A 16,693-nucleotide genomic window follows, 5' to 3' on the forward strand; every position below is an offset into this window, starting at 1 on the left:
ACTGTCTACAAAGTGAAGACATTATCAAGCTACCTCTTCCAAGTAATGTGGTACCCCTTATTCTTTGTTTTGTTGGAGATGTGTCCCTGTGATGAAGCCTCGGCTGACCTGGAACAACTCCTGCCCTGGAGACTGGGGGCTGGGATGAGAAATGGGCACATCATGTCCACACTCCTAACAGCACAAACATGACACTCAAGTGTTGTTAGTCTGTGTGGAGAACCCCGGGATGCAAAGGTGAGCGGGAGCACTGTCCTTGTCCTAAGAGGCTTTCAGTTACTAGACATACATGTGCTTAAGTACTGGGCCACCCCTCTGGGCCCATATTGTGGTTTCTTTTTTAATTTTTGGAGACAAAACTTCTCTATGTAACATCTCTGGCTGTCTTGGAACTCTCTTTATAGACCAGGCTGGCCAGTACCACCCTACCCCACAGTGTGTTTTTTAAGTAGGTGTGGAGGCATGCACCTCTAACCCAACCTGAAATACATAGGGAGACACCACTCAAAACCAAATCAAACCCAACAGTGTGGCTGTGCTGACCCCATACCGCTTTCAGCGACTGTTAAGGCACACTGGGTATCCATGGAATCTCTCTCTCTCTTACACTCACTCACACACTCACCTTTCTGCAGACCAGACACACGGACGTTCTCATTTCAGACACTTTTTTTACCCTTCAATGACTGGAAACAAACATATCTGTTTTACCTTTTTTGGTGAAAAATTCCTTGGAATATTTCCCTGCCACAATGAGCTTGCGAGGCACCTTCCCCAGAAGTTCTATGATCAAGGCGATGTGATCTGTATGTGCAGACATTTCAGGGGACAGAGAAAACAGAGCAGGGTCACAAATGTGGCTCTAGACAGCACACATGCCACTGTCAGGGCCTTGCATACGTCCTTCCTGTCCTCATCTGTCTAATGCAGGGTCCATTCCAATGACAGACGCCTCAGCACCTCTCCAGGCAGCCCTGGGTGACAACCACCATCAGTCTTGGTACAAGAAGCCCTGCTTCAAGTTGTGTCCCCGAGCGTGTCTGCCTGAGACTGAGAAGTCCTCTGATTATTTCCAACTGTGGCCAAAGGGCCTTGGAATCTTGCCTATCAGCTACAGCATGCGCCAGGTGGGCAGAGATAGAAGAAAGACGAACAGGATCAAGGTGAAGCAGTAAACAAGGCTTTCCAAGGGTTAGCGGGTTCAAGTGATAATGAACAATACCCAGGTGTCCAGGGGATATTGAGGAGACCACAAATGACCTTGGGTCCTGCTTGCCTAACTGCAAGCTTTCTTAGTTTGGAGGCTTATCTACAGCCAGAAACCTGAGTCCAATGGTTCCTCAAGCAGAGGAAAAGCATGTCAGCATTCCCAGACCAGCACAATAGCTAAATAACAACACACACATTAGCTACAGCTCTGAAAAGTCAAACAACAGCACAATGGCTGAGGGCTGACCTGACTGTGAGTACAGACTGCGGGATGGAATTCCAAGAGCAGACGTTTCAGTCGGGCGGTGGTGGCACACGCCTTTAGCCTTTAATCCCAGCACTCGGGAGGCGGAGGCAGAGGCAGGCGGATCTCTGTGAGTTCCAGGCCAGCCTGGTCTCCAGAGTGAGTGCCAGGATAGGCTCCAAAGCTACACAGAGAAACCCTGTGTATTCTGTAGCACACACTTCCTACAGTCTGGTGAAGACAAAGTATATAAAAGAGATATAACAGCATTGTACAGCTCCATAAACCTACAGCTATGAACTTCTAAGACAGTGGTTCTCAGGGCTGGAGAGATGGCTCAGCAGTAAAAGAGCACTGGCTGCTCTTCTAGAGGACCTGGGTTCAATTCCCAGCACCCACATGGCAGCTCACAATTGTCTGTAACTGTATTTCTAGGGTACTTGATACCCTCATACAGATAGATATACATGCAGGCAAAATACCAACATACACAAATAAAAGAAATTTTTAAAAAATTTAGTGGTTAAAAAAAAAAAAAAAAAGATAGTGGTTCTCAACCTTCCTAATGCTGCAGTCCTTTAATACATCCTTCATGTAGTAGTGACGCCAACAACAAAACCATCGGCACCACCGTTTTATCTGCCTACCTATGCTTTTTTGAGACAAGGTATCTGTAGCCTTGGCTGTCCTGGAACTCAAGAATTCTACCTGCCTCTGATTCCCAAGTGCCAGAATTAAAGGTGTGCACCACCACCACTCCCTCTCACCACCCAGGCATAAAATTATTTTCCTTGCTACATCATAATCGTACTTTTGCTACTGTTATGAATCATAACGTAAGTGTCTGATATGACCCATGTGAAAGGGTCATTAGATCCCCCAAGGGGTCAAAACCCACAGGTTGAGAGCTGCTCTTCTAAGAGAACACGAGGTGTGTGGTATATAGGAAACAAACCCTACCTGTACTGAGCAGAACAAGCAGGCCCCTGACCGCCGCCTTCAATACAGTACTTAGGAATCTCAGCAGGCTGCATTCACACCATCTATTAATATCCAAAGGGATCCACGCCACCCAGCAGAGGGCAGCCCTGCTTCCAAAGAACACAAAGCCAGGCTCCCCAAAGCCAAGAGCAAAGCATGACAGTGGAAGGCATGGTCTTCACACAGGTATCATGCTGCCATGCAAACTCACTGCTACAAACCCAACATAAACAAGCATTTCCCTAATCAACTTTTTTATTCACCTAGGGATCTGGATAACAGGCTGGCAAAATCAGATGCACCTGGCTGTCTTTTCATGCCCTTAGATGGAGCAACTGACAGTATGGACTTTTCCTACAGGGTCACAAAATTTAAATCCACTATATTTTAATTTAAAATGGAATTCTGTACAACTTAAAAAGAAATAAATATAGCTTTAATTTCTACAAAAGGGAAATGCTAAATGTTAATATATGGAGGATATAGTCTCTGTCACCGTGTTGCAGATTAGATTAAAATTACCGACTTCCAAACCAACATGGAGACATAAATAAAAGAGTCAAATCGGAGCTGTGGGAAAAGTCGTTGATCTTTAAAGGAAGCCAAGCAGATGTTGAAACCAACCAAGTGGCCAACCCACCCACCCACCCACCCACCCAAAAATGCAAGTAAGTTATAAGTTAACCAACTGAGGCTGGCAGGGTTCTTTAGTATTCCATTCTTTCTTAAAAAAAAAAAAAAAAAAAAAAAAAAGACCTCTAACAGGACATGGTAGTGCACACCTTTGATACCAGAGCTTGGGAGGCAGAGGCAGCTGGACCACAGTGAATTCAAAGACAGCTTGATCTATAGAGTGAGTTCCAGGACAGTCAGGTGTACACAGAGAAACCCTGTCTCAAAAAGCAAATAAGATCTGTGATCTCATTCAGCCCAAGCTGGCCTCAAACCTGCTATACAAATAAGGACGACCTTGAAGGTTGGAGCCTCTTGCCACCTCTCCAGAACTGGGATTACAGTATGTGCCACCTCTCTCAGTTTAACAGTGCTGGGGGTTGGGCTCAGGCACTTCAGCAACTGAGCCACCAGTCTTTATGATCTTTGCTTGTGTCTTCTGTATCTGACACTAATTTGTTTATTTTTAAACTTTTTGAGACAGGCTCTCAATGTGTAGCTTAGGCTGGCCAAGACCCCATGATTGTTCTACAGGTTTCCTTGGTGCTGGAATGTCATCACTATCCTACTTTACATCAGCTCCATTTCTCCAGGTCTTACACACTCCTAGTATAGTAACAAAGACCTTTGGTGCTAACAAATGATACTAGTTACCAGTGGAAAGCATAACTGCTGTCACAAAACAGCTGGTACAGGGGACTCACCTTCATCACGTGTGTAATCCTCCCCTGAGTGAGGCTCAAACAAATAGTCCCCTGTGGCTAGTTCAAAGGCCTAAGAGAGAGAGAAAGCACATGACAGCATCAAAAAAAAAAAAAAAAAAAAAAAAAAAAAAAAAACACACACACAAAAAAAACACAACAACGCCTTTGCAAAGCCTATTGCTATTTGATTCCAATATTAGATGATTGTTTACAAAATGTCTAAAATTATTCCTGAGGGACAGGTATAAATTAATAAAATGGGGGGAATAAAAAACAAAATAAAACAGAAAAACAATCATCAATTGTTGATAACTGGGTATCCCACTGAGTAAAGGCAACCCAAGAAAACTAAAGCTAAAACAAAAGAAATGGGAAAAGGAAAACACAGAACACAAAACCAGAGTGGAGACCAGTAGGCAATGGGCTAACGGCAGCTAACAATACAGTTTGCATTTCAACACAGACAGAAGAGGTTCCGAATGTTCCTTAAAATAATGTTAAAGCTGGGCAGTGGTGGCGGACACCTTTGATCCCACCACTCGGGATCTTTGTGAGTTCAAGGTCAGCCTGGTCTACAAAGTGAGTTCCAGGACAGTCAGAGCTGTAACACAGAGAAACCCTGTCTCGAAAAACCAAACCAAAATCCCAAAAGTGTTTACATTGCATTTTACTTACTAATTCTCTGTGTGTGACTGTGTGTGTGTGTGTGTGTGTGTGTGTGTGTGTGTGTGTGTGTGTGTGTGAGAGAGAGAGAGAGAGAGAGAGACTACGTGGCAACTCTCAGGAGTTGCTCCTTTTTCCCATCATGCATGTCTCTGGGTTTCAACTTGGGCTGTCAGCTTTGAACACAGGTGCCTTAACCAACTGAGCCAGCTTGTGGCTCTAGAATTCTCAATGTTCTAGCCACCAATAAACTGTCTTAAATGACAGAAACACCAATGCCTCAGATTTCACCATGACATTCTGTACCACACAGATATGAAATGAACCTGTTAGACAACACCATCCTCTTCCAGGCCCCCTGAGTTTCCCTCCGAGGCCAGCAAAGGGCACAAGTAGGTGTTAGGGAGTCTAGGCACAAATCACTCCCGAGAAGAACAGCTCCCTCCTGTGTTGGAATTTGAATGGTCTAGAAATGAAATTGGAATCTACTCCCCAGATTACAATGAACCCTGAGATTTTTCCTAATTTCAATGTTTAACAAAAAGTGTATGTGTGTATTTTTTTTTTTGGAGATAATCTTGACTATGTAATCCAAGATGGTCCTGGATTCTTGGCAATCCTCCTGCCTCGAAAGACACAGCCTTTACTTACTGCCGAGAAGGGATCTGTCATACTTTGACCCTGGGGACTAATGAAATCACAATTAAGGTGTGCACAACTGACACACAGGGGACCTTCCTAGTACTGACAGTCTAACAAGAGAGTGGCCTCCCAGACACTTTTCTTTTCTGTTTTTTTTTTTTGGTTTTTCGAGACAGGGTTTCTCTGTGGCCTTGGAGGCTGTCCTGGAACTAGCTCTTGTAGACCAGGCTGGTCTCGAACTCAGAGATCCACCTACCTCTGCCGCCTCCCGAGTGCTGGGATTAAAGTCGTGCGCCACCAATGCCCGGCCCAGACATTTTTCTTAAGTCTGGCCTTCATCTGCACCCTTACTAACAAAATGCTAAATTAGTGGTCCCTGAGGGGTTGTGGGGACCTCCAAATTAATCCTGTAGCCAGCCGGGCAGAAGCTGACTTGGAAAAGCGAACACACTCGTGTAGGAGCATGGTCTGTGTGAGCATGGAAAGCTTTGGCTGGAGCTCAAATCACAAGCCCAAAGAACAAGGACGCCTGCTGGCTTATCGAAGACAGTCTTCGATAAAGGAAAGCTCGGGTCAAGAAATAACAACCCAGCATAAAGCAGTGATTCATGGACCTCACACCATGAGAAACAAAGACATCTGAGGATCTGCTGAACGGCAGAGAACCCAAGTCTTTCCAGGGTATCCTTAATCTGCAAACAAGCTAAGAGCTCAAGGACACTAGTCATCTCCCAATACAAAAGAACTGATGACCCAGAACAATCAATACTCTCAATTCAACACATGTGGAGTCGGTTCCTGGTGAAGAGCTGTGACTTAGATACAGTACCCAGTACCGAAGTAAGCAAACAGGGTGGGAGGGCTTACCATGCACGCAGTGCTCCAGATGTCAGCGGGTGTGTTGTAGCCAGATCCTATCAGAACTTCCAAAGACCGATACTGCCTTGTCTGGATATCTTCAGTGAAATGCTTGTGCTAAGTAATTCAGTGAGTAGAGAATTTACTAGTCATATATTTCACAAAAGAACAACTCAGGGTTGCTTAATAAGGAATAACAAAGTAAATTCTCTAAAAAACTTCCACTAATTTTCATGCTGCTAGCCCTAAAACAAACCTGCCCTACTGCTACTTCAAAAAACTTTTAAAAACAGATGAGCCTTAATATATATACATACATACATGTATGTATCTGTTTATGTATTTATTTTAGTTTTTTTTTTCACATAGGGTTTCTCTGTGTAACCTTGGCTATCTTGGAACTCATTATATACTCCAGGCTAACCTTGAACTCAGAGATCCACCTGCCTTTGCCGATGAGCACTGGGATTAAAGGAGTGTACCACCATCACCCAAGCAATAATGAACCTTAATTTAGTTTAGACACACAGATTTAGGAGTAACAATAGCTTTATCGAGAAATCAAAAATTAGAACTGGTGTGGTGGCACACACCTTTAATCCTGGCCCTTGGGAGGCAAAGACAGGCAGATCTGAGTTCAAAGCTAGGCTGGTCTACATAGGGGGTTCTAGGACAGCCAGGGCTACAATGAGACACTGTTCCAAAAAGCAAAACAAAGAAACCTAAACAAAGCAAGCAGGCAAACAAACAAATATATAAAAGTACACAGAAAGAGGGTTCAGCAGGTAAGGGAGCCTGTCAACACGCATGAAACTCTAAGTTGGATCTCTCAGACCCACCTTGGGGGGAAGGGGGAGAAAGAGAGACCGTTTTCCTGCAAATTGTTCTGACTCCATGCGTGATGGCTCACAGGTGCACACATGCAGGCTCCCATACAATAAAGGTTAAAGAGAAGCACAATATGAAAACGAAGACTTAAGGTAAGTCTTGTATAGGAAACAAAACTGACATTATATTAGAACGCGTAAAACAGTGCAGAAAGTGAACCCTGCAGCCCTGCAGGCAGAAAGGCAGCATGGCGCAGGCTGAGGGTCACTGGATCAAGTGAGCAAACAGCACGAGGGTTCCAGGAGGAACGCACCCATGTCTGTTACTTACACAGATGAGGTAGCTGGGCCTTCACGGACACGTGTTCAAAGAACACACAGGGCCACTCACAGCCTGCCAGCCTCACACTCCCGGGAGACCAACTCCAACAGGCTGTCCTCTGACCGCCACAAGCACACTGCACTGCCAAGTTACTGCTCCAGTCCCTGCAGTTTCTCTCGCTGCTTTCTAGTTTCATTCACTGTTACTCATAAAATTATTCCAGTTTATCTCTAGGATAAACTGGACTTGCTCTGTGTCCTAGTGTATCTATTTTAGATTAGGTCCATGGGCAGCACTTGGATGGACCAGAGAGATGTGTTAACTGGCGAGAGTGACACTGATCACCGTGCTGCTATACTAATGGATTGTGGGGACCTTCCTCACTTCTGGCCAGATCCAAAGTCTGCAAGGGCCATTTGCACTTTTCATATCTGGAACACCTTTTCATATCTCACACAATAAGGTCACACCTGTCTTTGATGTTGAGTAATCTCGAGGAACAGGAACAAAGTCCCTGTTGTTTGATCCAATCTGTTCATCCCTTTAAGAAATTCTTGTTAGCCTGCTGTGTGGTTAACAAGTGGCTCGAGCCTTTAATCCCAGCACTCAGGAGGCAGAGGCAGGCAGAAATTCAAAGCCAGACTAGTCTACATTGTGACTTCCTTGCCTGCCAAGGCTACATACACAGTGAGGGCCTGTCTCAAGAAAGGATTCAGATTTTATTTAGGGACAGGGAGAGAACCAGTGGTTAAGAGTACTTGTTACTCTAGGAGACAACCTGAGTTTGTGCCAGCACCCACATGGCAACTCATTGCCCAACCATCTGTAAGTACAGTTCCAGGGTATCTGACGGCCTTTTCTGGCCTCTTCAGGTACTGGATGCACACACTGGACAAACATACATGTAGACACACATACACATTGCACATCTGTACCCCTGAGCGTGTGTGCACGTGTTGCCGGAAGTCAGAAGGATGCTGGATGTTCTGGAGATGGCGCTACAGTGGTTGTGGTATGTCGGATGTCCTCGGTAAGCAGTAATTACTCTTCAGTGTGGAGCCCTCTCTCTGTGACCTCAGCTGTGTCTTTTTCTGGGGCACTGAGACTATTCATAGGAATTCTCAAAAGGCTCACACCATCATTCTGCGGGGACAGGCAGCAGCCCTGCTTTCCGAAGCTACAACTCTTCATTCCATGTGCTCCTGGCCTTCAGAGTTTCTCCTGGGCCATCAGCTGTCACTGTTCGTGTTCTGCCGTTCCAATCCTGATGCTTTCAACGCTTTGCTTATGGCTTTAATTACAGCACAGTGTGGCAAGGCCTTTCCTGCTACAACTATTGACAACAGGTCCACCTCTGGAGTGAAATTCTTCATTTTGTCCCAAACTTCTCCAAGGTACTGCCGACTCCTACTAACTACCCTGGCTTGAAGGTCCTAATTCTTCTCCCATGTTTCCAGGTCTACTCTGGCCCTGTCTTGATTAGTCTGTGGTGAAGCTGCCAGTGTCTTGTTTGTTCTTTCTTTTTTCCCCTTTGTTTTTCAAGACGGTTTCTTTGTGTATTTCTGGCTGTCCTAGAACTCACTCTGTAGACCAGGCTGTCCCAGGACTCAGAGATCCGCCTGCCTCTGCCTCCCAAGGCTGGGAAGTGACACCAGGCCCTGCTGCCAGGATTTCATTTTGTTTCTCCTTCAGTATTCTTGCCTTCTTACTTTCCTACTGAGCTCGCCTTACCTGTCTGGTACTGTTTGTGTGGCAATGGGTGTGAAGGTCAGGGAACATCTTGGAGTTGGTTTCCAGGCATTAGTCCCCGTCAGGCCTAGCAACAGTTTATATGCTGAACCATCTGCATTGACGACTGTTTTGGGATTCACCAGGAGCTTGTGTGTGCCTTGTCTGAACATACTAGGAACCACTCTTGGAGGGTGTGGATTTCATCTAGCTCATGGTCACTGCAGGTCATTACTGTGACATCAGTCACAGAGGAGGGGAATGCTGTCTTGGTTTTTCAAGTTATCAGATTTTTTGTTTTGGGCTTATTTTAATTTACTTGTTTTATGTGCGTTGAGTGTTGTCTGTATGATGAACATATGTATACCACATGCATACATAGATGGTTGTAAGCTGAAAGGTGGTTACCAGGAACAGAACCTGGGCCCTGTGCAAGAACAGCAAGTGTTCTTTCTTAACTTCACTGTTTCAGTGACTTCATTGCTTCAGACCCAAGTTGGTTTTTGTGCTGGGACTTTTGCAATCTGGGGTCAGGTTGTTGGTGGGATTTATTTATCTACAAATCCCTTTCATTCTTGCAAAAGGAGTGTCTGCACTGCTCAGATAGTCCTAGGCTACAGTAGGGATCCTGCTAGACAGGTTTGATGCCCAGTACTCCCCTAAAATTAGAGTAATGGCAGTGTGCAGGAAGCACAGAACCTATTTACTCCATGTGTTCCGGAGTGAAAACCCAACCAAGCAGATGTCACCTTTAAAGTCAAACCTGCATCATCTCTAAACCACAAGCATGTAACTGACACACACAAAAAAAGAGCAAACAAGCAAACAAAAATCTCCAAACCAAAACAACATACAAAACAAAACCCAAGCTGTCTGAAAATCATGTAAAATCCCATTACTTAATGCCAAATGTTGGCAAATTGAAGGCGACTGAGAAGTGAGAACTGAGTCAGATACAGCCAGGAGGGACAGTGTGTGTTCAAGCTGGGGCACATGCAGTATGTTTGCTGAATGGAAAGGTAAAGGGCTTACGGACATTTCAGCAGAGATATGTAAAAGGAGGCACACAGGGGATAGGGAGATGGCTAAAGCAGACCTGAGTGTGATCCCCACAAAAAAGAGGCAGGAAGACACAGGAGGATCTCTGGGGATCACAGGCAGGCCAATCTCGCTGAAGGATGAATGGCCAGGCCCAGGTTCAGTGAGAGACCCTGAGTTAATGGAGGGCTGTCCAGGAAAGAGAAGAAACAATGAATGGTCAGATGTTGCAGTGCACACCTTTAACTGACAGGGGATGTTCTGTAGGCTCTGATATGTGTTTCTTTTATTGGCTGATAAAGCTGATTAGGCCAATGGCCATGCAGAATATAGTTAGGTGGGCAATCCAAACACAGATGCAGAAAGGAGGGCGGAGCTGGAGAGGTGATGTGTAACATGCTGGAGCATTACTGGTAAGCCACAGCCTCGTGGCAATACATAGATTTATTAACAGAAATGGGTTAGACGGTAATAATGTCTAAGCCAATGCCAAACAGTTATAATTAATATTAGTTTGAGTCATTATTTCATAAGCAGCTTTGGAGACCCTACAGGCTGGGAAAAAAAAAAAAAGTCCAATGGGACTGTAGCAGCTGTGAGGCTGAGGCAGGAGAATGACCTCAAGTTGAAGGGCAGTTGCACATAGCCCGGCCCTAAAATAGCCTGTCATGGGGCACATGCCTTTAATTACAGTACTCTGGAGGATCTCTGTGTGTTTTTACAGAGCAAGTTCCGGAACAGTCAAGGCTACACAGAGAAACCAACAAACAAAAACTTGTTTAACTAGATATAAAAGATACCACATAGCAAACAAACTACTAATAAAAATATATAATTACATATATTTTGAAGGTAAGTCATATAGCAATGTTCATCAAAAGCTTCTGGAATTCAGGCCAGCTGCTCATACAGACACCTTCATTAAGCGCTCTGGGATGCAGTGACTGGGGCACTCACAACACACAGCCAACTGAGTCCCACACTAATCACAGGTGAATAAAATGCTAGGTGAAATTAAAAGGTTACAACTTTGAAAGTAAATGCTCACTTTGAGAATGGAGCTGTGTGTGTGCGTGCGTGCGTGCGTGCGTGCGTGCGTGCGTGCGTGCGTGTGTGTGTGTGTGTGTGTGTGTGTTGTGTGTGCGGTGAACATGGGCTCCAAGGCTGTCCAAGTGAGTAAGAGCCAAGCAAGCAGACATGGCTAAAGCTGATGGGGTGGGGCTTGACACTGATTTGCTTCCCATTATACACCCCCCTTTCCTGTACATTCATTATATTCAAAATAAAATCAAAAGGAAAACTGAAATAACTAGTAAAATACAGTGCAGATGTCTACTCTTAGCATAACCAAACCACTGTCCCTCGCCTGGTCATTTGAAATACAGCAATGAAGCAACTCACCACCCAGCAGGCATTCCCAAGATCGGCGATCTTCACTTTGAGTTTTTCTGCATTTTTTGGCTCAAGGGGATTAATAAGAAAATTTCCAGCAGTGAATTTTCCTACAGACAACAGCCATTATCAGTTAAAAGAGTTAAATGAACACAAGATAACCTAAGGGAAACAAAAGTCTCCAAGTTAAGATTTAGACGATCCCCAGGAACTTCTCCTGAAGCTTTCTTTGTAAGACTCAAGTTTCTTTCTTTGCTTTTTTGGCTTTTAGAGACAGGTTTCCCTGTATAGCCCTGGCTGTCCTGGAACTCACAGAGATTCACCTGCCTCTGCTGGGATTAAAGGTATGCGCCACCACAGTCCACTAAGACTCAAGCTCCTAGAGCATAAAGCCCCTGTAGACAGATGACTGGAATGCTCTGTCCCCACTCTAAAGCTAGCCACAGATCTACACACTGGAAGTAACTTGAACAACTGCTCCCTCGAGATGTAGCTCGGGGTAGATTTTGCCCAAACTACACAAAGTCTGCCCAACCCCACTTCAACCACTGTAACAGACACCCCTGTCTCCCCATGGGGAAAAACCAAACCAAACCAAACAGATGCCTGGTGTAAAAAAGCAGTTTGCCTAGGAATCCAAGAGCACGCTGTGCAGGGCGGGCGTCAGGGTGGTACCTTTGTTGTCCAGTGGTCCATTATGCTCCTGCTCCTGCTCATCCCCAGAAGGAATCTCTGCCCGGATGCTCTCTTGAAGGTGGCTGATGTCCTGCTCTACGGAGGAGGCCTGGCACACCATGGTCTCTGACACCTCAGAGGTCACAGGTGTGCAAGAGTCTGTTTCTGGAGATGCACTGCTGTCTCCATTTGGGGAGGTCAGGAAACTAGCTTCCTGCTTCAAAGTGTGCACACGGCAGTCATTAGCATTACGCAGGTCCTCTTTCAGCCTCAATGTTTCATTGTTACTGTTTTCAGTGTAATTAACGACTCCAATTACTCCATTGCAATTAATTTCTGTGTCACCACCCTCTACAGCACACTCCGTGAGGGTCTGATCCTGACCACTGGAACTTGAGTCTTCTAAGGAACAAACAGAAAAGGATGCGTGTGTGTACGTGCTGGTCAACAACAGATACTTCTCACAAGTTTACAACATTTCTAGCTTTTACTGAGTGACATAAAAACAAGACTAACAACCCTCTGACACCTACTGATGGAAGGACAAAGATCTCATCCTTACCCAGTAGCTACAAAGTCTATCTCCACCTCTGGAGGAGAAAGCAACAAGTTACACTTTACTATCACCTGCCTAGCATCATGGTAAGATCTGAATTCTTACAGGACACCCCCAGAGATGAGCTGCATACATGAAACCACACATTACATAACAGAGATAAACAGATGCTCAGGTATGCCATGAAGCCATGGTTGCAACGCTCTATTTATACCAAGTTTCTCTTGGGTCATTTTATTAGGTGGGTTCTCTGTCAAGGGTGTTTCAACAGGACTCTCTGATTCTTCTTGCTTGTTAGGTCTTTTTTGCCCGGGGCCCGACTCTTTCTCCATTTCCTCAATTTCCTGCATTCGCTTCTCTAGTAACTCTGCCTGGCGCTTCTGCTTCTTCTTCAATTTCTTCTTCTTATTCTTTGACATTTTGTCAGCCTGGGCGGAGATTACAAACAGATAAAGCCTTCAGGTGGCTAATCCATTACCCCTGGTTGGAGACAACTGATAACTTTAATTATTTCCTAATTAAATTCCACTCTTTCCCTAGTATTCCATTAATGCAAATCTGCAGAACTGTTATGAAACTTAACGAAATGACACTAACAGGTCTCCATCTTCTGTATAGTCTGGAGGCTGGGTCACCTCTATTCACAGAAGCCTCACCAGTATACAAACTTGCTGACGGTGTGATCAGATTTATTGGAGAAAATCATGGAAGCGCAGGAAATGGTCCTTTTCTTTGATTTTCACTCTAAATAAACCACTACCATCCATAATATGCCCGTGCCCAGTACCCAGAAGTTAAACACAGGAGTGCTGCATGCTTATACTTACTGGTTTAGGCTGTGGAGCAGTACTGACTGTAAAAAAAGAGAGAAAACACAGGTTTGCCAGAGTCTCATCCTCTCACACAGCCTACTTTCTCCAAGTGACAATGCAGGAAACTACATTATTTTTAAGAAAAACAATACATAGAAAGTGGCCAAACTTTTATTCAAGTAGTTTCTTAAAGTAGTTTTATTAGACAGGGTTACTTTGTAACAAATAGCTCTGCCTATTCTGAAACTCACTCTGTAGACCAGGCTGGCCTCCAACTCAGATATCTGCCTTCCTCTGCCTCTGTTAGGATTGAGGGCCTACACCACAACCATCTGGCTTAAAGAAGTGTTTTAGAGACAGGGCCTCTCGGTGTGCTGAAATTAAAGGCACGTGCCATCCTGCTCAGACTGTAAAATACTCTCTCCATCACCAGTACCCATCTATCCAGAGCCAAGTTCCTATTTAATCCCACAAGCGATGCTGCTCAGAACAGCACTTCTGCTGTCCATGCGTAAGCACCCAGGGTTCCCACCCTTCATGTTTTCCTTTTGCACTTTGTCTTTTATTAAAGCACAAAAAAGTATAGCCATAGTGTATAGCCATAGTGTTGCCATACATGTGCTCAAATTTCACCTTTCTACAAATTCCAGTCACCAGGCTTGCATGGCAAATGCCTTTACCTGATGGGTCATGCTGGATCACTTGTGAGTTTTAAAGGCGGACATCAAGAGCTAAGTAACCACCACAGGGAATATTACAGTTAACAGCACAGCTTTGGTGTGGTGTGGTGTTTCATTTTCCTTCCAAAAGTATTTACAGTTGTGGTTTAAAGGCATGATAGAAAATTCATTTTCTTTTCATCTTAGAAACTGAACCCTACCCATCAACTTTCATCTCATTGGGTATTCTTGAAAATAAGTCCTTAATAACTGGTGTTTCAATGTGTCTAGAAACATCATCAAATACAATTAAACTACTAAAATTAAACCTGCACCTCAAATGGAAAAATCACCACAATCGTTACTCACTGAGCACAGCATTGTGGGGGCTCTAACAACTGCTTCAATGGGAAATTTAAAACCCACAATTCCTGTTTAAGGGAAAATGAAACCAAGTGACTCAGTCAGGGTCTCCTCATCAATGAAAACAAACTAGCAGTTCTCCCTGGCAATGTCAGTAACTGAGCATGTGTGAGCACCAAGAGGCAAATACATAAAAACAGCCACCCAAGGAGCAACCAGGGACACACACACTGCTACAATCTAGGCAAGGAGGAGCCGAGGCAGAAGGATCAGGAGTTCAAATTTTTCCTTAGCTATTGTATAACAAGACTTCTAAAATTGGGGTCGGGAACATGGTTTGGCAGGTAAAGACACTTGCTACTGAGCCCAAAAACCTGGATCTGACCCCAGGACCCACATGGTGGAGAGAACTGACTCCAGCAAGCTGACCTCACATTAACATGCACAAAAGCTACCCCTACAAAGTAAAGAAATCCCATACAAACGTAAAACCCACCAAATAAAAACACTTCAAAACAACAATGTAAGTCAGCTATTTTACTACATAGCATATTTTTATCTAAAAACAACCCCTCACTCTCCCCCATCTGGAAGAAATACTTATGTCTTTTGAAAGTATCTTATCAGCAAGTGAGCAGCATTCTGTGTTGGGACCAAATAAAAACAGACTCCTACAGTTTTGATGAGCCAAGCTCCCGCCGAGTGTGCGTACCTGCAGACCCAGAAGGAGGTGGGGCTCCTGATCGCTGCCATTCTGTGGCTTCTGCAGCCAGTCTCCGAATGTACTGGTCATTCACTGACAACAAGATGTTTTCTGGTTTGATGTCAGTGTGGATGATCCGGCACTTGGTGTGCAAATAATCCAGACCCTGTAGCACCTGGTTGGGAATAAAACAGAAGGTACATAAATACAATCCAAAGTTTCCTGGGGGCGGGACTGGGGTGAGATGGAAGTGGCCGGCGGCTCTTCCAGAGGACACAGGTTAAAGTCCCAGCAGGCACAAGGTAGCTCACAGCCACTCCAGTTCCTGGGCATGCAGTGCCCTCTTCTGGTCTCTGCCTACACCAGGCACCCATGAGGCACACAGACAGTAGGCAAAACACCCACAAAAAGCACAATGCCCAGGTTTTACGTGTAGAATCAGGGATCCAAACAGTATGTGTGCTGCACTCACATGGAAGGCTCTTTCCAAGTGAGTCAGTTCCCCAGCCCTAGTCCTTGATTCTAAACTAAGAATTTTGTTAGGCACAGGAAACACCTGACATTTTTATATAAAAAGATACTATAAGCCAGGTGTGGTAGGTAATATATGCTTTAATCTCAGCACCCAGGAGACAGAGGCAGGCCTCTGTGAGTTCTGGGGCAGCATGGTCTACACAGTGAGACACTTCTCAAAGAGAGATAGCAGAGAGAGAGAGAGATACATACTTGCTGAATAATTTTTTTGACACAAGGCAGCGGAAGCCCCTGATAGTTAGACTTGATAATCCATTTGAGTAGATGATGGCCCAGAACTTCAAACACCATGCAAATATCTAGGAATTCATTAAGGAAGAAAAGGGAGGCAAGATGTGGACGCCAGCAAAATCAAACCATTTTTCTTCCCAGTCACAGAACTACCTTGAAAACACAAAGCTGTTGATGACAGGACAACACAACACAGACTGTGAGACAGGCCCGTCTGGGACGAAAACAGTGTACACTAAAGTACTCAGGGTGAAGGCAAAGACAGGTGTGACGTCAAACGGTCAAGCACCAGGCACGAGGGCAGACTAAGGCTTCTTCTAGAATGACTGGGATAATACTCCCACCCTCACAGGCTCAAAGTAAAAAAACAAAACCCACAACCTTCTTTAGCAACAGAGACAAAGTACAACAATTCACTGAAATGTGGGAAATGCTAACATGTTCTTTGCAGTGGTATGGAAGACAGCTAGTGTTTTGTGAGCGCCAAGTGCCCCAGCATTGGGCCACCCCTCCCCCAATATCCATGGTACTACTCTTCATGCCAGCACGCGGCACAAAGCACGATGCATGAGTCCTGCTGGCAGGGCAGAGGCTTGACAGCCTTGCTGGTGTGCCCACACCTGCCCTCTCACTGACTGGAAAGCCAAGCCTGGGCTCCTCACAGTGCGGCTGTGCAGCTTGGAGGAGCAACAAGAATCACCTTGCCACTGTTGACAGGATGGTGCTACTCACTACGTGGCCCAGACTTCCTTGACCTGGGGGTGGGTGAACGCAGCACCATTCTGAGGCATGTTATAAGTCAATACTGTACTTGAAAAAGAAAATGGATACAAATGCAGAGTTCAAGGAGGGGCAGAAGAAAGTCTTCTAGAGAAACAGT

At 45.0% G+C, this 16,693-nt stretch overlaps 1 protein-coding gene across 3 annotated transcripts in view; it reads right to left on the reverse strand.

Moving 5' to 3' along the window:
• Srpk1 (SRSF protein kinase 1) overlaps positions 1 to 16,693 on the reverse strand; it is a 38,747-nt gene that overhangs the window by 2,941 nt on the left and 19,113 nt on the right. For all 3 annotated transcript variants that reach the window (XM_027389046.2, XM_027389044.1, XM_027389045.2), the window contains 9 exons: positions 15,775 to 15,881; positions 15,058 to 15,223; positions 13,339 to 13,364; positions 12,726 to 12,939; positions 11,956 to 12,357; positions 11,290 to 11,390; positions 5,983 to 6,090; positions 3,811 to 3,880; positions 712 to 804 (listed from right to left, as the gene is read on the reverse strand). In XM_027389046.2, coding sequence (XP_027244847.1) covers positions 712 to 804; positions 3,811 to 3,880; positions 5,983 to 6,090; positions 11,290 to 11,390; positions 11,956 to 12,357; positions 12,726 to 12,939; positions 13,339 to 13,364; positions 15,058 to 15,223; positions 15,775 to 15,881 — 1,287 coding nt within the window. The remainder of the gene's footprint in view (positions 1 to 711; positions 805 to 3,810; positions 3,881 to 5,982; positions 6,091 to 11,289; positions 11,391 to 11,955; positions 12,358 to 12,725; positions 12,940 to 13,338; positions 13,365 to 15,057; positions 15,224 to 15,774; positions 15,882 to 16,693) is intronic.

This window comes from Cricetulus griseus (assembly GCF_003668045.3).
Source record: "Cricetulus griseus strain 17A/GY chromosome 1 unlocalized genomic scaffold, alternate assembly CriGri-PICRH-1.0 chr1_0, whole genome shotgun sequence".
Classification (NCBI taxonomy): Eukaryota; Metazoa; Chordata; class Mammalia; order Rodentia; family Cricetidae; genus Cricetulus; species Cricetulus griseus.